A 27,298-nucleotide genomic window follows, 5' to 3' on the forward strand; every position below is an offset into this window, starting at 1 on the left:
AGAAATCCAGTATCTTTTGAAAAAGGCAGCTCCCAGTGCTGTATGCTGGATCTGGGGGTAGAAGCTAGCCTAGCTGTGGCTTGCTGTCTTCCAACAGGAGAGGTTTTCCTGCTTATGCTCGCACTCTGGAACACTTTCCCATAGTTCTACACCAGGCATTTCAGGAAGGCTGGTTTAGTTACACCCTGTGTCAGAGAAGAAATCATGACACACAGTGTGTGGTCCATAGGTATTGGGAGCTATATACACCAGGCAGTGACAGTTGTTTTCTCTTTTCTACCTTTTCATTTTTTCATGCAAAAAATATTTGTTCTTGAAGATCTGATTCTGTTCTAATCAGACTGGACAGACCAAGTCCTGGAAGCACACTGTGTGTTTGTTATGCAGGAGGGCTGTGACTGCTGAGCTCCCTTTAAACACAGATGGATGATGTAGATTTAACAGGGGCTGTCTAATGAATATATGCAGTAACACTTTTCAGAGGCTTCTGACTTAAGACTTGGATGGGTCTGCACAAAGACGAGCAAAGATTAACCTCCTGCCCTAGAGATCCATTTCCAAGCCAGCTTTCAAGCCTCCAATCCACAGCACCAAGTGGCAGCTGTTTTGAAGTTACCAACATTTTAACCCTACCAACAAGACCCTCTGGTTTTCTGGTTTTATCTTGCTCTTGGAAAATCCAAAATGTTGCTAAAACTTCCAAAGAGTTGCCAGCCTGAGAAAAAGAGCAAGGATGAAAAGTTTGGTCCCTAATGTTTGTAGCCCTGTGAAGATAAAACCTTCTTAAAGTACCTGGGGTACTCTGTGGGCTCTCAAGGTGGGGTGTTTTTGTTTGTTTGTTTTTTCTTTTTTTTTTTTTTTAAATTATTTTTTTTTTAATTCAGCGTTCTGCTGTTCCTGTTACAAGCAGTTCATGCCAGTTTAATAGCTTATTGTGGCACAGTCAGCAAATATCAATCCTAAAATTATGTAATGAAGCATAACTCAGAATGGTGTTTGTTCCCATTCTAGCTCATTATCTAAATATGCAAATTGTTAAGCCTATAAAACTCTGCACAAAGAGTATCAGGCTTTACTTGAGGATCCAAAAGGAAGTTTTATCCAGCAAATTCAGGTACTTAACACTTCATCTAATTGTCTTTTGCAGATTAGTTGTCAATACTGAAGGAATGCTTAAACCACTACTGCCAGAGATAGAAAGCTACACATCTCTATTTTTTACAGTCTCTCCTTAAATACGTGCCCTTGTTGGAAAGATGATAGTAGGCCAGAGGGACCTCATTTCACATGGCAATTTTCACATAAGAGAACAAAATGATGGACGTCTTTCCATTCTGAGTTTAAAAGGCTGTCTCAGACATCACTGGAAAGAGCAACTAACACCTAACAAAATCATTATGAGGCAGAGAAAGAGCAAACAGTCAAGAAAACGCCCTCTGCTTGAAAAATGGGAAAAGCGTGAATGAAAACTGGAATGAAGAGATGCTTGCCATATAACACCAGGTGAAAGGGAGTCAGGGAGGAGGTGTTCATGTTCTAATTGCTGAAACATAACCCTCGAGTAAGGTACTTTTGCAAGGCTGTATTTCTAAGAAATTAGTATAAACCATGCAATTCTTGCATTACTTGTGTGTCAGCTTCCTCTTTAGAAAACGGCAGAACTGTGAATGCAATCTACATTGAAGAGGAGCAGAAAAATTTCACCGTTGGACATAACATGCTGACAACAGCTTTTGTGCCAAAGGCTACAACTCCCTGAACTGCCATCCCTTTCCCTGGTTGGATGACTCAGTTTGCCTGCTCCCCGTTTCACCCCAGTGCTGCTCAGCACCTGCCCAAAGCGGGTCCCTGGGGCTGGCCAGGTGGATGTATGCCCTGTTCTGTCGTAGCTGTGTGCAGTGACAAGCAGCCTGGCCCCTTGCTTGCTCTCAGCAGAAGGGACTGACAGGCTTTCCCCACCCGTCTGCCGAGCATGGGTTTTATGTGCTTCTCCCACATTGGTTCTAGCTCGGGGCTCTGCTCCCCAGCCCATTCCACTCCCATTACTCGTATCTCCTTCACAAAAGTCTGCTCGGTTCAAGCTGTAGGAGGCTCTTCTGTGAAAGTTAGATTATACACTTCAGTGTGATTCAATCAGTAGAGATAGATATAATATCAACTCTGAAGTAACTTAGTATCATGTAACTTTGTTGCCCTAAACTAAGCTTTCCTAGTCCAGTTAACTTTAATTCAAATGTCCTCCCTGACATGACACCATGTGTCATCGCTTCCTGCGTCACACCAACTTAGTGGCTGTTTGTGCAAATCACGAGCTTTTAAAGAAGACCTTTAAGATTTTCTTAATATAGTCTGACTTCAGATCATCCACAGAATGCCTTCAGATATTAAAACCATTTTCTGTCTGACTCAGACACAAAGTAGTTTTAAGTGACAGTTCATCAGGGGAGAAATATATTATTTAATTACAGCCCCCTTTTCCCTACGTGGCTGCATTTCCACCCTGTGGGTGGTTTAGAACCATGGTTTTCTTTATTTGAAAATTATGGTTTTGGTCACATCCAAGAGTTACTGATGAACACCACTTAAAACATCTTAACACAAAACCACTTCTTTTCTAATTGTTCCTCCTTCATATTTACCTACATTGGAAAAAAAAAAAATCAAAATATTACATCTGTGCTGCAGTACTCATTAGTGTTTAGCCAGCTGAGCTACAAATAGATGGCTGTTTCACCAGCCATATCCCAGGGTGTAATTTGGCATCACCATTTATCCAGTGTCAATGGTTCATTGAGCTTCATTTTAAGCAGCTCCCAAATCCCTTCCTCACCATTTACTTGCAGGGCTGCACTATAAACCAAGCCAGTGAAATGTTTCATGTCAACCTCCAATCCCACAATGTAGTGCTTATTTATTACATGCTTAAATCTAAACCACTTACTGACACAGGTCACCTGTACTAGAAAGTTTCCCTGCCACAAGTGTGATGTTAGCAGAAGGTACCAGAGGACTGAAATGACATAAATTAGAACTGGGAGATGGAGTTATACTCTTAAATATTTCTTCCTTGTTCTTTTCTTCTTGCTTAATTTATTGCTTCTATTTTGGTATAAAGATTTTAAAATCAAAAAAGGAAAAAATAAAATAAAAGCTGTCAACCTCCCCATCTCCCCCAAAACACTACACATGAAGCAAGCACCAAGCTTAGCAAATACAGCCTAACAGACACTCTGCTGAAAAAGTATCCAAGTTTGAGCTCCTAGCAGGAGTATTTAAAGATACTGGGTAATACCTCTAGGTTCCAAAGATAACTCTAGCTTCTAGTCCTGTGAGCATCATGCACCTTTATTAATATTGTCCCAAAGGTCTAGGGGTCAAATTATTTAAATGTACACTGCACTAAAGAATATTCTCCCACCTATATAAATAATTACAGCTCATAAAATAGTCTCTCACAAAGTTTCATTTTAGGCGACATAGAAACACTGGGAGTGGTTGTTAAAAAAAATGAAAAGAAAGTAATGAAATTTTTTCCTTCTTCCCTTTTTCCTATCAACTTTACTCTGAGATGGTGGGTTAGGTTCTGATTTCATTTGCTCTACTCTAAATCACAGACTTGTCTACAAGTTACTAAGTACTTGATTAAATGTGATTTCAGAGTGCTTTATCTTTTCTGCATCAGATGCCCATGGTCATTCCTAGAGAGCAGCATAGCACACTTTTGTGTCAGCTCACTGCCAAAATTGAGCAAAGCACACTGTGTTTGGCATGTATTAAGAGCTCCTGCAGGTGGTTACAACGAAACTCCTCACAAATGCATCCCCTGGTTCAGCCAGGTAGGAAGAGACCAACCCCTCCACTGTGCATCTCTGCCATAAAACACCACTTCTGAACCCAGAACTTGCCAGATGAAAATCCCAGCTAAGCTTCATTTAGAAACCTCCCATTTAGCCCAGATTTCTCTAAATACTGTGAAAAAGTACATACACATATTACAATGGATAGAAGTAAGGTCTGAGAACCTGCAGGCTGCTCAGTCACAGCTTCATTGCACAGGGACCACAAATTTTCCCTTCCTCACATGGCACATGTGCAAACACGCTGAGAAAGAACGACCAAGTGGCTGCTACCACTGCTGAAAATGACAAAGAATTCTCACTTATGGTGTAAAACTAACGTGGCCCACAGTAATGCCAAAGGGGAAATATTATCACAGCAAGGTCCACACAACAACAACACTGCAAATTACAGGGACCCTGAGCCTATCATGGAAGCCTCACAAAATACACCCACCTTGGTAGCCTCAGTGTCACGACTTATTTGTTCCTCCCTGTCTGCACATATTGCTGCTTTTCCCTTTTTTACCCCCCCATGTCTGCCATCTCTAATTTCTCTCGCTAATTAGAGTAACAGAATCCATTCAAATGGGATCCAGACAAAAGGATGCACTGAAGCTGGGCTCTCAAACTCTTACATTGGTAACAAAAAAAGAGATGAACACAAGAAGTTGGAATTACCTCTCATAAATGGAGGCAGCTCTCACTCACAGTATAATCACAGCAATCTTTAAGAAACTTTTCACTAGACATGTTGGAGGTGCACATTTTATTGTCTAGGCATTCAAAACTACTTTTCCTTCTAGCTACTGCTTTTCACTGAGTGATAATGTCAATGCAACTTCAAACATTTCAAATTTCAGCCTTTTTTGGTGTCTTATGACTTAAGTGTAAGAATTCTGAGACAGAAGTGGGTAGATGTTTTTGCCCACATTTTCACATTCAAATTAATTCAAATTAATTTTGAATTTTCCCTTTTTTTAAAGGCAAGTGAACATTAGAGAGTACACTGTCTCATAGATCAGCCCCCACCCGCACTGTTTTTCAGGGTATATCTGTTCAATTTTTCCTATGCTTGGGCTATGAAAAAAACATGATTGAAAGCAGAATTCATCTCACTTCATTTTAGAGACTTATAAGGGAAGCATCTACAGGATTGGAGCTAGGACCCCTAGAAGAGGAACAGTAGTAAGGTAATATTCAACCCCAACATTTTAGATGCTTCCCTAGGATGAGATGAATTGCACTTGGAAAGTACTGCTTCCCCCTGCATCTGCTACACTGTGTACTATGGATTGTTCAAATCCCTGTCTCTTTCAATATGTAGTCTTCCCTGACTGCTTACAACCAGCCCACTTAAATTTCAAGGTTTTTGAAGCAAGGACTGTCTTCCTTCACATACATGTGCAACAAATAGGTCAACAGGATCACACCAGCATGACTGTGGCCTTTATTTGCTGCCAAAGTATGAAACATCAAGAACAGCGGTAATGCTAAACAGATTAGCAATTACAATTAATTAGCAATTACAATTAATGGAAAAAACCAATGATTTAAGTAAGTGTAATACTGAAAGCTTATCATGAAATAAAAAAAACAAAAAAACCAAACAAAAAATAAATCCCAAACAACAAAAAAACAGCCATTGCATGCAACACGACTCTAAAAGGTGAGGTACGGAGAGCAATCAAAAAGAAAGCTTTGTCCAGCTTACAAAATCTCTCCTTGTTGTGGTTATGGACTCTGATCTGTTACAGCAGCAATAAATTTTGTTATAGGCTTTAGCTTTTACAAAAAAGGTGAAAAAGGGACAAATACCATGTCGTCTCCAGTCCTTAACTAAAAAAAAAATTTAAAAAGGGAAAGTGGGGGGGACGACAAAAAACTGGGCCTTTTAACAGAGGTGAGGACAAGTGGAGTTCATCTACAGCTAGTAAAGGTTTCTGATCCCAAATTTCTCAAACCTGGGCTACTTTCCAGGTGACCCTGTCTTTCCTAAGCTACTCTTTGGAATGGAAGAGAGCCATCACCTCTTAGTCATGCCATACATGAAATACTGCAGGCAAAACCTGGTTAATTAGATGTTCTTACTAGGATCCTCACAAAATAGGTATTCCCCTTGGCCTCAATCATTATAGCTACTGGGCTGGGCAATAGCATGAGGAAAAAAGGGTGAATTTACCTAAATAAATAAATAAACAAACAAATAAACACATTTTTTAGCAGGAAGGCTGTCCTTGGTGAACTAGGTGGCTTTGAGCAGGTGGCTTTGTAGTGAAGAGGATTCAGAATTTCTTCAAGCCATCAGAAGTAGAAAATAAAGTGTAACAGTGCAGTGCAAATCAGACTGCTGCATGTGTGTAGAGGGAAGTGCAGCAATCAAAATTAATCTGAAATTTGTAAAGTATTATTACAACAGTCCTTCAGATCACTAAGAATTAAAACCTTTGGAAACATCTTATACTCTATTCACTAAGTAAAATTATAATTAATCAAAACATATACATCTCAACCCTTACTGCAGCACCTACATTTTTTTCTATATAAAACTACTGATGTACATTAAAACCCCACTGCACATAACAGTTTGCTTAGCATGCACAATTCTCACCTAAACATGACATTATTTTACCTGCATTCAGACTGACCTCCTTCTCCAGTCTAATAGCAATATCTTCAAAATAATATTATATTCCTCTGCAGGCTCCCTCTAATTTAATAAAACCTTCTCAAGTAAAACTAATCAGTGGATGATTGATGTAGTTGTATAGATACAGCTTTAATTAAATTACTAAGCTACATGTAAAAGCCAAATTTGCATAGAAGGGTTTCCTTTCACAAACAAATGCTGAAAACATAATTTCAAGAAAAACTTGCAAAGAAAAAAAACGGGGAAATAGCAAAGTAAGGTAATTACCTATCTCCCTTTGGTTTTCTTTTTTGTACTGTCTTCCCTTTGGGTCGTCTTTCACTTCCTAAACAGGGGCTCCCACCAGGGCCTGTTACCCGTATTGATTCAAGGCCTTTGGAAGATTTCTTAAAAGTAAATTCCACAGGTTCTCCTTCTTTTAGGCTTCTAAATCCTTCCATGTAAAGCTTGCTCTGTAAATAGGAAAAACACTCTTGGTTACCATTGCCTTAAAAACAGTATTTACATTTATAATCAACAGGACAAATTACCCCGTCTACAATCCTAGAACACATACAAGTTGAGTAACAGTTTCCTCTGTGTGAGCTGTACCAGATGATACTACAAATTATAGTCCTGGATACAGTGAAAACCCCATCCAACACTAAACAAGTAAAAAGAACCTATTTTCAGTATCAATAAAACTGAAATAACATTTTCCTCTTCCATGATGAATGCTATAGATGAAGCAGAAGAAATGCTGTATTCTTAAAACCCTTAAAAATACCTAAAAGGTCTCAGCAAGTGAAAAGGTCTGGAAAGACAGCAAATGTTCACTTCAGAGCAAATTAATTTATGATCAATGTTTTAATAATTTGCATTATTTATATCTGAGACATGGGTCTGCTGCTCTGAAAATTAATCAGAGATACAGCAAGCATGAGAGGCATGAGGAAGGCACTCTGAACAAAGTCTGCTGACATGGGCAATTCAAACATCCCTAGTGAGCTGCTGAATTTCTCTTGACTACACCAAAAAATCTTATCTACCCAGCATGATTTATGTATGGGTTTATATTTTCATTCACAGAAAAGGAAATTTTCATCATCAGGGCAAGTATAATAAATACTGTTAAATATTTTACTATTACACTAGAGCAGAAAAATTTTGGACAAGCTGAAGCCAACAGGATCTTACCACTGATTCGGATACAATAAAAATTTTCATTACAATTCCAAACAAATTATGCACAATAGTAAGTAAGCATTCCAGGACAAATCTGATTAATCAAACTCTTAAAATGATCGAGTTAAATGACAGGGAGGCTTTTGGGGCTGGTGGAAATGAAGTGGCTGCACTTTTATTTCAGAAATTACATGGTACATGAATGAGATCAGTTGGACTCACTGGGAATATTACAAAATATCTCTATTTACACACATTTAGAGGTCTTTCAGGAGAGTTATAAACACATATTTCTTCCTTTGCTCATGAATTACTCAGAGAAAAGAGAAAAAAATATATCCTGACTGATTCTTAATCCATTCTCTAGCATTCACTTGGCTGAACCACAGAGTTAAGAAGGAAATCTTCATTGCAGGTGCTATCCCAAATCAGTCACATGTCAAAAAAAGCAAAGTGACACACAGCTCACATCTGTTACTCGACAAGTGCAGCTGGGAACACGAACAAATGAGATGGCAACCCCTGACACGGGCTCCCTGTAACCATTCATGGCAGGTCTGCAGCATCAAGACACTGTTCCAGCAGAGCACAAGAACTGACACCTACACAGCACACAAAGAGGGAGTGGTTTCTTCACAAGGATGCACAGAGAACAGGAGCAAGAGCAAGAGCAGTTCCCCCTGAGCTGCTACAGAGCAAACTAGTTTCAGACACATGGAGAAATTGCTCACTACAAAAAGAATTAAACACAGAAGCCAAAAGTAACAGTTCCCTTTGCTGGAAATAGTTAACACTCATTTTGCCAGGGCATTGAATAACCTAATCCAAGGCCCTGCTTTCAGCAAGATGTTCAACCAGAAATCAAGAGGAGCCTTCCAACCTCGGCTTTCCTGTGATTCTGATATCCTAGCCCAGTGCTGGTGAGCTTGGAGAACAGGATTACAGTTCCTCATTCTGCAGCAGAGCTACCTTGAGGGACCTGTGTCACTTCTCCCTGTTTTTCTGAGGAGGAGTCCCATTGCAAAGTCTATTTTTCACAGCACTAATAGACTAAATTATAAATTACAAAATAATTTGGAATATTATTTTAATGAAATCATGTGAAAGCACATATGCCTCAGTTTCCTGAAACCCCAAATTCTCAGTGTACCCAGCACAAGACACGACCACTGCTGGTCTGACTGAGTGGCTCAGGTGCTTATAATTTTTCCATCAGACAAAAGTAACCAAGAACACAGCTTCACTATCAGGACAAAAGCTGGTTTTTCTTTTCCAGTTGTGCAGTTCTAGTAGACTTGGCTACAGTAACAGTAATGTAACAGTGTGAAACACGAGACAAATTGCTGGTTTTATAGGCTAGAGGTTGAGGAATATCATGGGAGGGCTGTGGGACACATGAAAGAAATACGTAATATCTGTTCCCTTAATCATTACCTTGGCTTTTTGAAAAACTGAAAATTTAAGGCATAAGAAAATAAATATGCAAATGTTCTTACTAATGCAACTGGAGGACAATAATTATACACAAACCAATGAAACAAACCACCCAGGAAGGCAGTATTATTTCAAGCAAGCTCTCCACTTCAAAATGCCTATAAGAGCAATAAGGGGATCTTTGCTACAATGAAGAAACATCCAAGTTCAGAATATGCCAAAAGAAGACACCACCAGTCCTCAAGTGAAACAACAGACACTGCCTGTGGTGTGAGTCCATCTCTAGGTCCATCCACAACTCTTCAGTGGCCACCAGGGAAATCTTGATGAAAGGAAAGAACTGAACAATGTGTATTCGGTCCCAAAATAAGCACACAGTCGAATGTTTCAAAACTAGACAATCAGTACAACACAGATGGGTGCTAATCACAAGGGAACTTCAAAGGCATAAGCCCTTATTTTCCTGCAATACTGAACACAGCATGGATGCTTGTCTACTTCTTTAATTAAAACTTAATGAAGATACAGTTGAGTCTCAGTAAGAGTTATAAATTTTTTCCTGAGTTTCACCATTATTAAAAAATGCCAAAAGGTTAACAATTGATCCACATAACGTTGTCTTCTACTTTACCTCAAAATAAATACTTGCTTAAAATATAACTTAAAGCAGGGCATTATTAACATTCTAGAATGTTTTTCTTTTCATTTCACTGTTAGCAACAGAACTTGATTTCTAAACAAAGCACTCTATTTATAAGAGATTTTTAAACATATTTAAAAGCCTAAGTACAGCAACAACCATGCTTTCATGAATCACATGCTATGCAGGTGTACATATTTTAGATTTTTTTTGAGCACTTTTAACAACAAAAATGTTGAAAAAACCCCACTTCAAATTACTTGCACAGTTCTCTCCTTGAATAGATCTCAACAGCTTTTCAATGTTAGAGATGGATTTGATGCTGTCTGACTTACTGTGCAAATGTATAGCTCATGGTGAGATTCTCTGAGGGTGCAGTAACAATTCAAAGCCATTGTGAAAAAATGGTATTTGGAAGCCAGCAAAACAAAGCTAAAACCTGAATCCCTCTTAACTTGTCTAAAGAGCTGGACAAAAAATGTCTGTAAAGTTGATAATTTAATGTTGAGAGACCTAGCTCAGTATTTTCCTCACATTACTTAAACAAATAAAACTGACACAATTAAAAGCAGCCAGAGTTTCAAGTCAGTGAACCATTTCTAGAGCCCTGAATGGGGTGTATGGGCACACCGCCAACAAACAAAGAGAAAAACTTAAAAGCAACATGCTTTTCCTCGTTTCTCTCTTTCAGCTGTCAGAGGCTTTACTGTTATTTTTACCAGCAGTCAATACAGTGGTTTCAGACTGGAGCTTTTTTCCCCTCTTTTTAAATTTGACAGGACCATTTATGGTGGGTTTTTTTGTGTAGTTTTTCGTTTGTTTTTTTTAATAGATATCCTAATGTAAAATCTCACACATCTCTGTTACAAGCAACAGCTTGGTCCAAAATGCTGGCAATCTTGTAGTAGTGTTGGCAACAACAAATATGAATAGAAAACTCTATGATCACAAGTTCGTGGAAAGCATTTTCAACTACAAATCAAAAATAAAAACAAGTATAAACTGTATTAGCAAAATGATCCCCAAAGAAAGGCACCCATTCCTGGGAAGTGTCAGGGAGTGCTTACAGCTTTCACCAGGCTCTACAAAAGAAAGGAAGTTTGGAATTAAGGATCATTACAGGGGCCCGATTGTCTCAGATATGTGTGCATTACTTTTTATAAGTGTGGGGAGTAAGTGCCTCATCACAAGTTTGCCATTTCTAGTCAGGGCTGGGAACAACTGCTGTTGCAGATGTTAAACCCTTTAGAGGGATGAGGGGGAAAAGTTATTTGGTGGCATTCTGCTTACCTCGTTTATTTTCTGTATCTCTCATTTCTGCCCCTTTTTATCTAGTGATTGATTGATTGCTTAGTACAATGACCAGACGCCACCAGTATGCTGAGTTTCCCAAAGTAAGAAAACTGTTTTCCCTCCAAAATTATCTACAATTAAATCCAGACATGAAAGAAAGCATATTCTAAATCCCAACCACAATAAAGACTGCAAAAAAATCTCTCCAAAACAACCATGCACAGTTCCATCAAGAGCCACCAACCTTTGAGTAAAGCAAGGATACACAGTGAGAGGACCCAGAAGTAAAAGAATTTACACTGGATGCGTATTAGTGCTCTTCCCTGCATTAGGTCAAAGCCCATGCAGAATAGTACAGTTTGCATGATACAAGTCCTGCTATGAAGACTTCTGCTGTTGACCAAAAGTGTATTATAGGAGTTTTGTGAAGACCATGCATTTTTCAGGCAGAATGCTAAAGCAAACAAAACTACCCTGAACAACAGCCCCTCCAAGGGCGATGTGCAGCTCTGCTGCACTAACACAGGATTTAAAGACTGGGCACTCACAAAACACCTCAACACTGCTCCTGCTGACCCTCAAGGGCTTGTTCCTGCTCCTAGAAGCTTATCTTGCACCAAATCTGGCACTTCTTTTGGTCCTCCCCATAAGCCAATTTAACTCGCTAATCTGACAGGAAACAAACTCAGTTTAAAAAGAAGGGGGGAGGACAAGAGGAAGAGGAAACAGAGATAGATTTTTGTTTTTCCAGTGAGCTAAATGTATTCACAGAAAAGTTCAACGAGCTCCAGGGTATACGCAGTGGAAACAGCAACTTTTTGAGATGAGAATGTGCTCCCTTAATATTTTATGTTAAAAAGCAAACTCTACAGCATTACAGTGGTTTGTTTTTTTTAAAGCCTAACATAACACAAAGTGTAAAAAAGCTACAAAACACTATTTCTCAAAAGATTTGCACTTCAGCTCTAAGACAAGGAAGAGTCATGTACACTACATGCATAAAACATTTATGAGAAAGGCTAAGCTACTACAAGTAGCTTTACAGTAGGGAAAGAACTGGTACGTAGGCAGTAACCACATGCAGCTGGTACACTGCAATTTCACACCTTTATTTACTTGGAATTTGTTTCTGTCTTGAATTTCCACCATGACCGTAGTCATGTTCATAACCTTGTTTCCATTCATCATCCTGTCGCTGTCCCCACACTGTTATTTTTCTTACTGAGAAGTGTGCAAAGGTATTTATTTAACTTCTGAACAAAAGGCTCTCTCTAATTCAAAACCACCCTCCCTATACAACAGAAGGATTTCTTCTTTCTTAATTTATGTATCTAAAGAAAGTTTTACTAATTGCTTTAACTGTTAAGAAGTTCAAATGAATTTTAACTCAGCTTAATGCTTTCAGTTCTTGTTCCATCACAACTTCCAAGAAGTGATTTCTTTTGATAATCTAATCTATTCCTGTATTGCATTGCCTTTTCTCAACCCAGTATCCCTCCCAAGAAAAGGGTCTCTGATAGAATGATTAGCTAATTTGCCACAATTCTCCTTTTCCTTTACTTGGGATTCAAGTTGAACCTTTTCTCTATTTAAGTTTCCAGTACTTCAGGTCGTCTAGGTTTACTAAACAGCTCTCTTAAATTTAACACATGTTCATCTTAAAAAAATTACCAACTTTTTGTCATCTCATTTAACTTAAACCAAGTAAGCACAGTTCATGTTTTATCCTCATTTTTTAAACAGTCTTGTTTTCTGTAGGGTCAGCAATTCCTTTCAAGCCCAAAATAACACAACTTCTATTCTGAATTACTCTTTTGGTAAGAAAACTACTGAGGGTTGTGTACAGAAAAAACCACATCATTATATCATAGTATTAGGCATGTTGTCTGTATAATAAATCTAAGCTAGAGATCTACAACAAGTCTCTCATAATTCCTTCACACAGTGATTTTGGCCAAATAGATTCTACTGTGTCCGTGCTACTCTTTGTTTCCAAGGTGCCAACTTCACTGATGAAACCTCACCAACTTTCTGCCTAATTTTAGGTATTTGTGTTCAGGCCATGAATGCTATTTGACCATGTTCTCACTGTCTCTGTATCTGGTTACACATTCAGCAGTGGCTGTTCTGATTTTTGTATACTAATAAAAAGAGCCTGAATAATAAACATTTCTTTTGCTTTTCCTCCCTGACCTAACCCTCTTTTCTTACTATAGTAAGTGTATTTTTTGTTAGTGTAGCACCTTCACAACTAGTGTTCTGCTAGTAATTTTCACCCTTTTCTCTTTTGCATAGACCATTTAGGTTACTGAATATGCAATTCTCATTTATCCAATTTTCCTTGTTCTGTGCTTTAATACCAGGCATGAAAATCTAACTAGTCTCTTCTCTCATTCTTAGTTTAAGTATTTCTCATCAGTCACACTAGGCTCAAGAGAGATCAACTCATTTGAGTCAGTTTCAAAAGGGAAGTTCCTCTTTTCCCACCAAAGTCTCACATTGACTCAGGAAGAAAACAATTTAGCTCTTCTTGACAATGCCAAATTTCTGCTCCCTGAATCAGTTCTATGCAGTCAAAAAACCCACCAGAACACCTCAAAAGAAGCCTCATGAATGTGCAGCCATGGCAGGTAAGGCTGTCCTGTGCAGCACCTTGCCAACACTTACATTGCCTCAGTGATCTCCTGAAACCACACTATTAAGCTCAGACAGTTTAATCTCACACTATAAATCCCAGACCCTCAGAAGTTCCCCCACTGAGAAGCATCTTCTCTTGATGGTCTCCCAGTGGTGAAACACCTCCAGGCTCCCTCCCCACAAGTGTTCCCTTGCTACCAGCTGACTGTACTGCTTTTGGGAGCCCCACAGACCCCCCAGGATGGGGGCCCTTTCCTTCCTTCCCTCACCACTGAGCTATTCCACCCTCGGGCAAGTGCAGTCACTCATGCAACTGAAACCACCTAACTCTCTGTTCCAAACACTCATCTGCTGTGACACAGTTTTGCAGAAACCCAAAGGTTCTTTTCTACAAAGATTAGGAACAAACACGACCTTTTATGCAATCAATAAGAAGGGCAGATTATCTTCTTTCTATTTTCATTAGGATGAGGCTCTTCCTTCCCCCCTACCCCCATTTCTTATTCTTCCAGGATATGAGGCCCTGATGTCCAGCTGGCCAGACTCTCCAAGGCATCCTGATAGTCAATCCATTTTAGTGATGCTTCCAAGTGGAAAACTTCCCAAGAGGGAAGAAAACCATCATCAGAGACTGTTTGGTGTACCTCTTCCTCTGACAATGTGCAATAACCTGAAAAATTCATGAGCTGCATACTTTTGTAGTGTCCACCTAGGCACAGTATTTTTCAAACCTCCTCTCTGTTAAAAACACAAAATTCCAAGGCAGAGGTCAAAACAAGCTACTCCTGCAGACCATCTATTACATGAAGAAAAGAGGTATCACACAGAATCCTAGACCTTTTCTCTTTTTCTTCTAGGGAAAAAAAAAAAAAAAAAAAAGAACAAGTAAGAGAGGGCCACCAGAAAATCCATAAATACCACCATGTCCACTTCTCTCATTTCTTCCAGAATGGATACAAATACAGTGCAACCTGCAAGATGGATTTGGCTAAGCTGTCTCCTGTCAGGTATCTCTCCTATAAGTTTAATGGTGAGGACAGAACACAGCATGGCTACGCTTGACTAATTTTAAAAAGCACGCTGAATATACTGAAACACAGTTCTCTTCTAGCAGATCTAAAAATTAGCCAACTTCAATGTACATCATTCCACAGAGGTGGAAATCAAAAGCACAGGAAGGCGCAATGTACAACTCACAGTCTGCTGCATTTTTCAAGTACTGACAATGTACTCTGGTAGAAAGCAGAGAGTCAATGGTAGAGTTATGTCACCTAAACCACAGTTTCCTCCACATATACTACACCTTTTTGGTGTCGTTAACCACATTTCCAGAATCAACTGCAGCACCTCTATTTTCCATGCCTGTCCTACGATGTCTGTGAGCTTAATTTCTGTGCTCCTCTATACACCCCCATGCAAGAGAACGACAACTCTGTGTCAAGAGATGTTTAAGCTATATAAAGGTTTCTTATCTACCTCCCTCATCACCTCCCACCATCCCAAGACACTGCATATAATTAAAAATAAGTTAGGCCCAGATTGTGATCTGCTAATTCAGATGTAGCAAGCTCTCTGCACATGCACCTTTCCCCTCCTCTGTATAAAAGTGGACTGAGAGTCATGTTTTCTTACTATAGACCCTTAATATCCATCTCTGAGGAAGCTGTCCCTAACTTTTAAAGTGTATACCAGCTGCCAAATAGTACCAGGAAAATTCTGAGAAAGCAGTTCATCCACCTTTTTGTCACCCCTCATATGAGAAAATTAAGTGGTTCGCACTTCACTGGTAAACAGAAGAATGCCTAACACTGTGGGCAGCTACAGGAGCCACAGGCTGACACTAAAAACCCCCTGCATTTTTAAACAGTGAATCAGCAAATCAGCCTAAGTATGGAGTCCTGAACCTGTTCATCTCACCCTATTCTCATAGCAAAACATATCCCAATTACCCTGACCTGCCTCTTTCTTCCTGAAGCGTGGTGTAACAGGTAGCCACCAACAATTCTGCAGTCCAAAAGGCAAACAGGTGATTAGGGTGAGGGTAACAAGGTTATGTTTATAACACAGGCTAATAACCAGGACAAAAAGAATCTTACTTGTGAGCAGTAAATTGAGGTAGGACTCTGGGGTGGTAAGGATGGAGGTAAAAGAGTGGATGATTGCTGGATTCTGATGGAACATAGCAATTAGACTTTCTCAACAGGCCAGGGACAGGGTGGTGGAAAGGCTGGGTAATGCCATAAACACAGGGATAGCACCTTACAAGGAATGGCTGAGGACTGAAGCCAAAACGAAGCTGTGTACAAGAAGTAGTGGGTAGTTACAGCACCTACAGGTTCTCAAAGCCCCAGACAAGCCAACTGCCCCCTCCTCCCAATCAAGTACTGAGAGCAGAATGAAGGTTTACAGGCCAGTCCTGACTTGGGCCATGCTGGCAGTCCACTCCTGCCCCTCCTTTTTTCTCCTTCTCCCCAGCTACCAGTGGGCTGGGATCTGAAAAGCTGTCCTCATGTCACTTCCATCCTCCTCTCCAGGCCCTCGGCTGCCAGCCCAGCACAGCACCATGACTGCAACTTCACCTCAGAAACCCGAGATCATGCTGCAGAGAATGTTTTCTGAAAACTACCATCAGCTGCTTTAGTGCAAAAGCTCCTCCATGCTTCAATGGCCTCTTCTGATTCTTCAGAGAAAACCACTGTCTGCTTGAAAGCTCCTTTGAGCCAGGAAGCGAGGGAGTAAGTGAACATGCTTGGTATTTTAGCCAACTGAGAGCAACCATGCCCTGCGCAATTCCAAGATAAAAATCCATTATCTTGTAAACAGACACCTCTCTTGAACTATTCACCAGCTTTTGGGCAAATACAGTTTTTACTTTTATGGTACAGGTGTCCTTGCTTCTCACCAAGGACTCACGTTGCACTGTGCTAGGTGACAAAAGAAGCCATCCACAGGCAATGCATCAATGCTGCTAAACCACTCAGAGGTCAGAACCTGTATTTACCATCTATTTTTTAATTCCATTTACTTAATATGCCAATATACAAGGAAAAAACAAAAACAAAAACAAAATACTGGTTAGAATATTTGTTTACTGAAATCAAAGTTGTTTTGCACACAAGAATAAAACAAGATTATCTGACAAAACTGATGGGGTTCAAATGTTGTTGCTTATGAAACAAGCAATAATAGGCTGAAATTCTTTTCACGACGTTATCTGTACTGTAGAATGAAAACCCTTTTCCCTTTACAATAAAAGCAAAATTAACAGCAACATTTATACTATATTAACAATTCCTAACTTATGATTCAAGGTCCCTAGTACTTCTATGATTCCTATGCCTTCCTTAGCTATTCTTGTACAGCAGGTTATACACATTTACTCAATTTTTAATTATTTATTTTAGATAATCTACCATGACATCAGTTCTACCAATTTATAGGCAGTTATATTTTCATTTGACACAATTTTATCAGAATTACAAACATCTATTAGGTATTCAGATATCTGAATAAAAGAACCCATTTGGTTTGGATGAAGGATGAGCACAAGGGTATTTTATACTTCAAACATTAATCACTTTTTTTTTTCTGAGGGAAGGGAGTGGCAGATGATCTAAATACATGACAATCAAGGTACTAGATAGCAGTGAAACTAGTAATAAATGTCTAATTGGATGTAAAAGGAAAGGAGTGGCTGACTTAAAATTAAACTATTTTTTAGAAATACACAGCAGTGGGAGGAGATAGCACTGAGGATTCAAAAAGTAACTTGAATGAAGCAGCACTTTTAACTAAGTATTTGGGAGAATACTTAATTTTTAACTTTACTGTGAACTAGTTCCCTAAGCAGGTGCATTTTAAAAACTGACAGAAATTGTTGGCTCGGAGCCACTTCTGTAATCAAACCTATATTCTGTTACAAAAGACACAACCTGTATTTCAATGAAACACCTCTGAATTTACAGTGATAAATATGAGAAAACAGCATTTAAGGCAAAACCCTTCTCAAGTAAATGGAAGGCAGATGAAAGTGATTTTTATGGAAGAGGGCTGAGGATTTTAATTATAAAAGATATATTGTTTAATGTTAGCATAGGTATTGGAGAGGTACTAAGAAATGATTCAAAAACTTTACTTTTAAAATACTGTTTTATTACTATGGTTATGATTATTTAGGTAGGAAGTAATTGTGAAATTGAAATATTATGCATACAACTTCATCAACCAAATGACAATCATGTTGGCTTCGGCTCAGATTGCAGAGAAAACAAGACTACTTAAATATTATTTAAGACTCCATTACTGAATCTGTCATTTTTATGTCCTAATTTTAGCATGCTCTGGCAAAGAATGTAAATGTTTTCTGAGACCTCTTGAAAGAGGGTCAGACCAGCTGCAGCAGGAGGACACAAAGGGGTTCCTTAAGGACAAGTCCTTCCTCTTGCAGTGTGCTGACACAGCTTCCATCAACACTCATGGAGGAGAGCAGACCCAGAAGTATCAGCCTGCTAATTCTGAATGTGTTTGCTTGTGGGTTGATTACACCTCAGACACGCCAGACACATCTCATTATGAAACCCAGGCAGATGACTAGTTCTGATGCAGTTGTAAGGTGAACAATCCATAGGAAAAATCCTTCCAAACACACATTTATGGTTTATCTGCCTCACCTAGTAACATCCTTCCAATATCTGTCCTTCTTTCAGTACTAGAAGCCTGTTGTTTCACAGGGCACTGGTGGTACATATGGCACACTCAGGTTTCCCCTGCCTGTCAGGGGCACAGATCCTGGCTGACAAAGGGAGCACAAACAATGATTGAGCTTATTCTCTTCCAGATACCCTTTCCAGGCCAAGGGATGACAAGACCAGGCTTTGCAGTATTTACATTTTCTTAATTTCCAATAAATTTATTTCTATTGTATCCATCTGTAGTAAGATTCAATCAGTCATAATTATATTATTTCTCCTTGCTCTGGCTGAAGACTTTTCTTCCTCATAACATTACACTTCATATGGGAGAAAAAAACAAGTATATAAAATTGCATTTATTCCACTACAACCTATTTATGTTTCTATTCAGTTTTTTTTCTGCAATAATGTAATGGTCTGTTCTCACAGCCAGCCATAACATCAGTGAAAGCGTTGAGCCCATGCCTTTCCTACCCACACCAACAGTTCAGTACCCTCAAAAAACTGAAATCCACCATAAACAAAATGCAGCCTGAAATCTCTACCATCTATATTACTCCTTTACAGGTCCAATAAAAGTGGCCTGCTCCCGAGCTGTTTGCTTTTAATACCAGAAGTAAACAAATTCCAGGTTTCATTTTTTCTTAGACTGTTTGAAAGAAAATGACTCCAAAGGCTAAAATCAGAGCTACATCATATAGTAACTATAATGCAAAAAACCCAGCTGAGTTGTGGGAATATGAATCCTGTGCATTATTTCTTTTTCTAGACTCCTTTCAGTGACGTATGACCATACAACATTTACTTTCTGGCTGCTACATAAGATGCAGCCCTTTGTAGTTGAAAGCACAACATATTATGGAATGGAAGGGGGCAGGTAGTAGGTGATCATAAAAATCAAGTGAGTACAAATTGAAGTGAGAGAAATAAAAAAGGGTTAGACTTGTTAGGTGTGTGACTTCAGCTTCAGTATCTTCTGTGTGCACCTCCTTGACTGTACAAACTCAGTACTCCCTTATCACCGTTCATATGCATGTGTATGAGCATGTGAAAGCACACATGTAATTTAAAGCCAACTCCATAGCCTAGCTTCATCAAATCGATCAAACAGCAACCAAATTCAACACTAGGCCACACAAAGTGTCCATTACAAAGTATGATAAAGGTTAGCTAGGAAGCTCCTGCTGGTAGAAAAAGTGATTTGTCAGTAACTCAAGTTCTGCAGATGTCTCTTGTACATATTACACTATGGCAGAACAGGTGTCCTGCAGTATTTAACCACAAAGGCTTTTTAAAATCCAGGCAGTACCTATACTAAATGCACGTGCCCAGCAGTTCTTGCAGCAGCAGCAGCTCCCACAGAGGTATACACTGGGAGAAGAAGCAAGCAGGATCAGGAAGAAAGCACAGGGGAAAGAAGATTTCTGACCAAGACTTCTGCTCCAGCACTCATTAAATTAACTCTAATGATTATCAATAGCTCCACCTGAGCATGGGCCAACACCCATTTGTGCAGTCTTTGACTCTCAGTTATAGCTATAAATAGCTGTGAAGATGCAGGGAAGTAAATCAGGAACAATCACCTATGTGTGGGAATGACTCAGGCTTTGGTAAAAGATGGTTGGTGAAACTGCTATGTGAAATAGCTGTGCTCTATTCCCACCAGGTGTGGATAGCTGGAGTACACAGTTTTTAATTCAAGTCAGCTTTTGATTGAGTGTGCAAAATCTATCTCCACCTTCAGGTGAGGACTCAAAGCTGCTACAGGTAAGAATGGGGATGATCAGGATACAACAAGCTGTTGGTTCAGAGGCTCCATGCAATAAGAGGGAGGAAATACAGATTCTGACTGTAGGTCCCCCTCCTGCAGTGCAAGAGGAGACCTGAGAGCCATGGGGTTGTACAGAGGGTACACAGGAATAAGTTGGTGAGCAGACCTGCCTGCCTTGGCCAGATGGGAACATGAACAACAGAGAGTCTCATTTTCTCTTACAGAGCACATCAAGGACAAAATGCATAAACAGATGAGCAGATAAGTATTTCACTAACCAAAGACAAAGAAGATATCAATGTAATGCTATGATCTCCTCTGGAAAAATGTTTCAGCAATTTTGAATAACACAATAAATATATCTAATTAGACAGGCACAGCCTAAGAAAATAGTCTGTGGTAGAGCTCTTGCAAAAACTAATGGATTAGTAAATCCTAACATATTGCAATTCTGTTCACTATGCTGACAAATTTAACTTGATAAATCTGATTTTTAGCAGATTTTAAGGCTTTAAAAATATGTTACTAATGTCTGTATCCACAAAGAAATAGCGCATTAATTCCAGAAGCTCACAACCACCTTAACAGCAGGAAGATGACAAAGCTTTGTGCTACCTCTTCTGTGTCAGAGAACAGAATCGTTCTCCAAGAGTGGATATCAGGCTGCATGAAGTGCTGCAGGAAGAGCTGGCAGGCTGTGCTGCAATGTACCCACAGGCACTGTGATGCAGCACAGCTGGTCAGCAGACTGGACACCGCGGGCATGAAGGGTACTTGGAATATGTTTCCACACCCTGAGGAAAAAATAGCACAGAAAAGGAACCACAGACAAACCACCACCTCCTCTAAGAACAGTATTATACACAGGACTGTGTAGGCTTGGTAAACACTCTACTTATGAGCAAAACGTACAGAGGAGAAAAAACCCAAACAAACAAAACAACACTAACAAAACTTAGGATACTGACTAATTTTGAGACCAATCTGATATAATTTATCTCACTTTACTAAACAGTTCAATTCAACAGATCTTAAGGACAAATTAGCAAACCAGCCTTTTTTCTTTACAGCTACATGGTACTTCTGCACATCCTAGACCACTTAGGTGTGACCGCTATTTCATGTGAATAGTTATTTTAAGAAAGCAAGGAAATAATAAAATTATGTTCATGATTAGTAACTTGATAGGTTTCTGCAGTTCATATAGCAAGTGGGATTTCTTATGGCTGGCTTTGTTCTGTAAACATGGGAATATTTTTCAGAGTATCCAGGTGCATAAACGTCTGTTATGTATCTTTATGGCAAGATATTTTTGAGATAAGAAATTGGAAAAAAAAAGTTCACAAGAAAACAGAAAGTCAAAACCACAAAACTTTAAAGCCTTGATTGTTGGTTTTTTTTTTTAATAGTTACCACATATTAACCTGATTAATCACACTCAAGTATTTCCAGAGAAATAAGCCCTTGAAGCTAGCAACAAACATGGGAAACTTAAAAGTTAGAGAGGTGCAACTCCAGGCAGTTAGGACACTTAAATACACAGAGAAGAGATAGCATAAAAATAGATGCAGAGCTGGAAGATACACAGTTTTCACAGACTCAAGACCTCAGGTTTCTCTCCTGTAAGCAACTAAAACTAGGAATACCTGAAGATGCAAGAATTATTCCCATATCAGTAAAATATTTGTATTTTCAATTCAGCTATTTAGAAGAGAGTTAAAGAAGTAAAAATTGAAGTGATACCACAGCTTTAAGACCTGGTATTTTTTCTCAAATGTCATAACCTAATGTGAATTAGAAGCTTTCTTAGAGAGTAAAAGTGGGGATTAACTACTTTCCCATCGATGCAGCTTTCAAAATCTAAAAATCTTGCTGTCCTGTCTTCCAAAGGGTGCAGAAGAAAAACGGGCATCTAAAATCTTTTCTTTCTCATCAAAGAAAACATACTGTGAATGTACTCACAGACAGTTAAGTGACAGATATCTCTCCTGGGAAATAATACTCTTATCCAATGCATTTCTCATTGCCTGGTATGATAGAGAATGAAGGCTTATCACATATAAAATCAAAACCAGTAACAAAGCCATTTGCTGTCTGGTGAAAAGGACACAGAACTGGCTATGTATGATCAGCCAAATAAGCACATGGCCAGGACAGTGACGCAGAGCTCTCCAGCAGTGCTCTCATAAGAACAGCCCAGCAAAGCAACATGCAACTGGGACAAATCCCAGGATCCTGGATAAAGTAAAATGGACCTTCTAGCTGGAAAAAGTGAAAACTAACACTGAAGAATGAGAAAGGTCATTCTCAAAGGAAAGGGCAGGGTCTCTGCTCAGAAACCAGAAAGATGGACCAGCCCAAAGAGACTCCATCCCAGCCATCTCGAGAAAATGAGTGTTACTTAGCCAGGAAATTACACAGCACTGCCCTTCAGTTACATGCTCAGTGGCTTGTGGTTTTAAGATGCTTTTCACTCTGTTGCTTTTACTTCTATAAAAAATATATTTCTGTTTGAAGGTAATTTCTGGTCACTGATTAACACGTCACTGCTCTAAAGGGAAAAAATGGCAGCTATGAGTCCAGTTGCACTTGCTGAGCAGGAACATCACAGGGTCCTTTTACGAGAGACAGGATGACTCAGTGCCAGGAAGCAGCTGGGTCATGGATTCAGCCTGGGAGAGGCTGGCCAGGTTAACAGTGCAGCCTGCCTCAGTGCTTGCTAACACATCATGCTTCCCTGTTTAGGGAGCAAAAGTTTTGCTGAAGGGACAGGCTCTTAAGTATTGTTAAAAGTTTCTGTAAATACAGAGCCCAGAGCTTGCCTATTGAAGGTCTGGATTGATTGCACTTTAAATGTCACTAGTTTATTTCAACACACAGAGTCCCTTTCCTTGCACTGGTGCCTTTGGTTTTCTGCCTTCATGCCCCAGCAGGATATAAAGGCAGAAACATTGGTTTTGTTTATACAAAGATTCACACAGGGCTTGGTCCCAATTACAGTTAATGGTGTTTGAACAACTATCCAAGCCCTTAAATTCATATAAAAAGGTATTTTTTTGGTCTGGTCAAAAAGGCTCTATGCTTCAAACCTAGATAAAACTCAGAGGAGCCGACAAGAGCTTCGCTCACCAAACCTCAGAGTGTAAACTATCACTACCAGATAGATGGCCATCAATGGGGTTTTTCTGAAGAACTCTCACCCACCAGAATGCATTATTAATGACCTGATAAATATAAAAATATTTGCTACACCTGTTTTGTGTTTTTCTACATCAAATAGTAGCACTGCATCATTTCTGATACAGCCTACTCCCAAGTGAAACCTTCTGACTCAATCATCTAAACACAAGACTATTTTTAACTTCCTTAACATGCTTCAACATCAGAGCTTAACTGGAATTTCTAATAAAGAAATGCTCATATGATTAATAATGTGCTCAGATTTATAAGATATACTAATTGTATTTTATGCTGTAACAACCTGTAATCACAACTGTATGGAATATTGTGGGTTAGTCCCCGATATTTTTCTGCTCCATTGCAGTTAATGTAAGAAGCTATTCATTTTGGTTCTTAAAAACAAACCAACCAACTAATTGCAAATGCACTGATCATAAAACAAAAATAGTTGGCACTTTAAACAACAGCCTGAATCTATAATATCTTACAAAATTCTATCAGTATGTGCAAAAACAGGGATATAGATATCTATGTGTAGATACATAGAGAGTATCCTATTTTCAGAATATCCTGTTTTCAGGAACTATTTCTGAAATGACAACACAACTAAAACAATATAAACTCATTGACAATTTTAAATTTAAACAGTGGCCTTGTCAGGAAAAAGGAGAAGCTGTCTTCTGTTCTTCCCTGCTGGAGATGCAGATTCTTTCCTCCACCCACTGTACCAGGTTTGGCTATGATCTGAGTCATGACTAACTTAGGTAGCAATGTCCACACAAATTTAATTTAATTTTTTAAAAAATGGCGGGGATGTGTGTGTTTTGTTTTTAAAACAAGTTTAGCTTGCTGAACTGCTTGATGCTGGAGCCCGGGCCAGCACAGGAAGAGCAAAGAAATAAGAATGCTCCTTCTGATACAGCGAATCTAAATGTGCCAAACTATATCAAATCAGACACTAAGAGAATCAGTTAAATTTAGCTTTAAAAGATAAATAAAATTTAGTATCTAAAAGCAATTTCGAAATATTTTTGTGGGATGTCTCATTTAGGTATTCACACACTGCGGTCAGAACTCAGAGGGACACAGATGAACTCTTAATGGAAAATTTGGAATTTGTCACAAAGCCTTTCGATCAATAATTACAAAGACCAGTTTAGGACCTCTTAAAAAAATAAATTCAAAGTTTACTTTGAACTTCACCAGGAAGTAAATTTGTTTGTATTAATAATATACTGAATCTATACTATTAAGATCTGGTAAGCTTAGTAACTGATGAGCCAATCAAGACACTAATTTTTTTCAACCCCTTTCTCATATCATCTTCACACTTCTATTGCCTCTAAAATCATGGAATAATAAGTGCTAACATACTGAACTAGAGATGGCAAGTACTGTTGGATTAAGTCAGAGTAAATAGTTGAGCTTCTTAGCAGCTAGGAACTAACATAAAGCAGGCATGAAAAACATTTCTGAGAAAAGATCAAGTTTGTGAGCAGTGAACCACAGGGCTCTAAAAATTATTGCAATGAGATCCCCCAAAAGAAATTAAGTGACAAGAAAAGACATCCTACTTCAGTATCAGAACCCAGCCTACAGAGCAGCTGATAAATAAAATGGTGCTGACCACACTGTGCTGATTCCTCCTGCTCTGCAAAAGGTGTATTATCGATAGCTCACACAGTATTTGGAAAATACATGCAAGAAAACAAAAACTACCATCCTAAGTTCCACTCAGACTGTGGATGGGGCTGAAGTTAAGTACATTCTTCATTCGCTATATTATGAAGAAAAATTTCAACCTCCTGCAAGAAACAGTAAACCTGACAATCAAATATGTACTCACATTTTAGACTGTAACTGTGGGCTCATCTTCACTACTGTTAAATCAATTGTACTTAACTCAATTACAGTGAGGTAATTACATTAACATGAGTCAGTGCATCCACACATGGCATTTGCACGTGTGCTGAGCGAATTGCTGTTACCTCCCACATGGCACAAGGACTTTGCTCAATCACATTAAACAGGACACAGCTCAGGACACTTTCACCTGCAGTTCAAGCCACCACACTGCTGTCAAATGCCTCTATCCCACCTTTTAACCAGGTACAGACTAACACTTGCGTGGGTTTATCTACCCACTGTAGTGCCTTTCATCTTCTAAAATTTACTATGTCCAACTCCTTTTGGAAAGGGAACAAGAATACCGATCTTTGCAATCTGTTATTATTAAACTTAAAGACGACGAGAACATTAACAGTGATAAATAAATTTTAACAAATCAACGAACATGTGTGAGTTATAAAGATGTTACCATTACCACAAACATGGTGATTCGTTGGCTCCTGCCAGCATCTGCTGGCAGAAACGTGCACCCATCTCAAGTCTCTGCGGTCTCAGGCTACATACATGCCTCTAATTAACAGCTTGGGCATCATTCCCTGGTTCTGAAGCAAGGTGGCATAGCAGAATTTAACATTCATCTGGCAACATTCTTTCCTTCTCCACTTCTGCCCCAGTTCCAAAAGGGAGGGTGACTGTGCTCTGAGTGCTGATGGGAGCAATGCCCTCCTCTGTGTGCCAAATGCAGTAGCAGTTGCCGTGGGGAGGGGGAAAAGCCAACAGAGGGAACAACAATGTGCAACCTCTCGCATGATGATGGAGGATCACACTCCTCTGCCTCAGCCTGCTCCTGAGTTATTTATCACTAGATGCAGTCTTAAAGCCCACAGAGTGAGCGATACTGGTTTGTTAACTGGGAGAGTTTCTGGTCGGGCAGGTGCTCGCAGAAATTACATGTAGCTGGCCCATGCCTTAATTTAAGCAAGGACCTGTACCCTGGTGTCTGTGAGCACAGCTCAGCAGTGCTCCTTGCTCATCTCTGGATCCTGAGAGAAATCTCTGCACTACTTTTTAATACAACTGACAAAATCAGTTGCCAAGAAACTGAATCTGTAGTCAGACATGTAAAAATCAGACCCACAGGTACAGCAAAATAAAGTAATGCAACATGTCCTTTCTCTTACAAGACTTGCCACCGAACACAGTATTAAGGAAATTCTGTTATCAGATATTCACAAAACTTGTGAATGCCTCTCCTCACTGTGTGTACAGAATCATGGCTGATAAACATGGAAATGAAATAGCAACTGCAGAACACGTTCCCTGGTGTCCAGGTGTATGACAAGGTTAACAAATGGTAGTGTTAAAATCCTGTCAAAGGGAAGATGTAAATCAAACTAAAAATGGTTATGTGACTTTGGAGACATAAGGACAAGAGGAATAAAAGTTTCTTATACTTGTCTCAAAAAGCACTTTCTAAACACTTTTGTAGAGCTTTATCATGCACCCACTAGGCAGGAATAAGCACACTTTATCACAAAAGTACAAGTACCTTCTGCTTACATTCTGTATTTGGACACACTATTCTACAAAATATGGAACCTAGAATACTAATGCCAAGAAATAGGTTAAATATATTAATATAAGGTTCTAAAATATCATTATCAAAAAATACGAAGTTAAGGTCAATTTCGGAATAAAAAAGCATATTTATACACAGATCAGAGATGTCATATCTTAGGAATAAATAAAAGGCATTACTTTGCGAGGACAAATTAATATTTAAATTGTGTCACATCGTTTTCAAAGGTTTATCTTGAGGAAATTTGTTTGCATTGCAGAAAAAGATAAAGAAAATAATCCTGTTTGGTGCTTGCTTGTCTTTTTAGACTGAGTGCTTATTCTTATTTCTCTAGTCTTATTTTTTTCTGAATTGTAATAACAAATCACAAGAGAAAAACAGATCTTAACGAAATCTATTTAGGGATTTTTCACAAATAGCTGTGCTATCTTTCAAAATTAAATGTGAAACAATCTGTACAAAACTCAAGCCCCGTTTTAAGACTACTGCATTATTTTATAGAAAAAATCTGCAGACCTCCACTTTCCTTTTGCTGCCTTTGCAGACTCTTTCCTGACTTGTGTGCTCTTGTTTTA

At 39.0% G+C, this 27,298-nt stretch overlaps 1 protein-coding gene across 4 annotated transcripts in view; it reads right to left on the reverse strand.

The window, feature by feature from the left end:
• The window catches only part of LIN28B (lin-28 RNA binding posttranscriptional regulator B), a 99,398-nt gene that overhangs the window by 35,623 nt on the left and 36,477 nt on the right, over nt 1-27,298 (reverse strand). For all 4 annotated transcript variants that reach the window (XM_088161967.1, XM_088161966.1, XM_088161968.1 and 1 more), the window contains one exon: nt 6,754-6,938. In XM_088161967.1, the coding sequence (XP_088018093.1) occupies nt 6,754-6,938 (185 nt within the window). The remainder of the gene's footprint in view (nt 1-6,753; nt 6,939-27,298) is intronic.

The sequence above is a fragment of the Sturnus vulgaris genome, chromosome 3 (assembly GCF_052056855.1).
Source record: "Sturnus vulgaris isolate bStuVul1 chromosome 3, bStuVul1.hap1, whole genome shotgun sequence".
NCBI classification, from domain to species: domain Eukaryota; kingdom Metazoa; phylum Chordata; class Aves; order Passeriformes; family Sturnidae; genus Sturnus; species Sturnus vulgaris.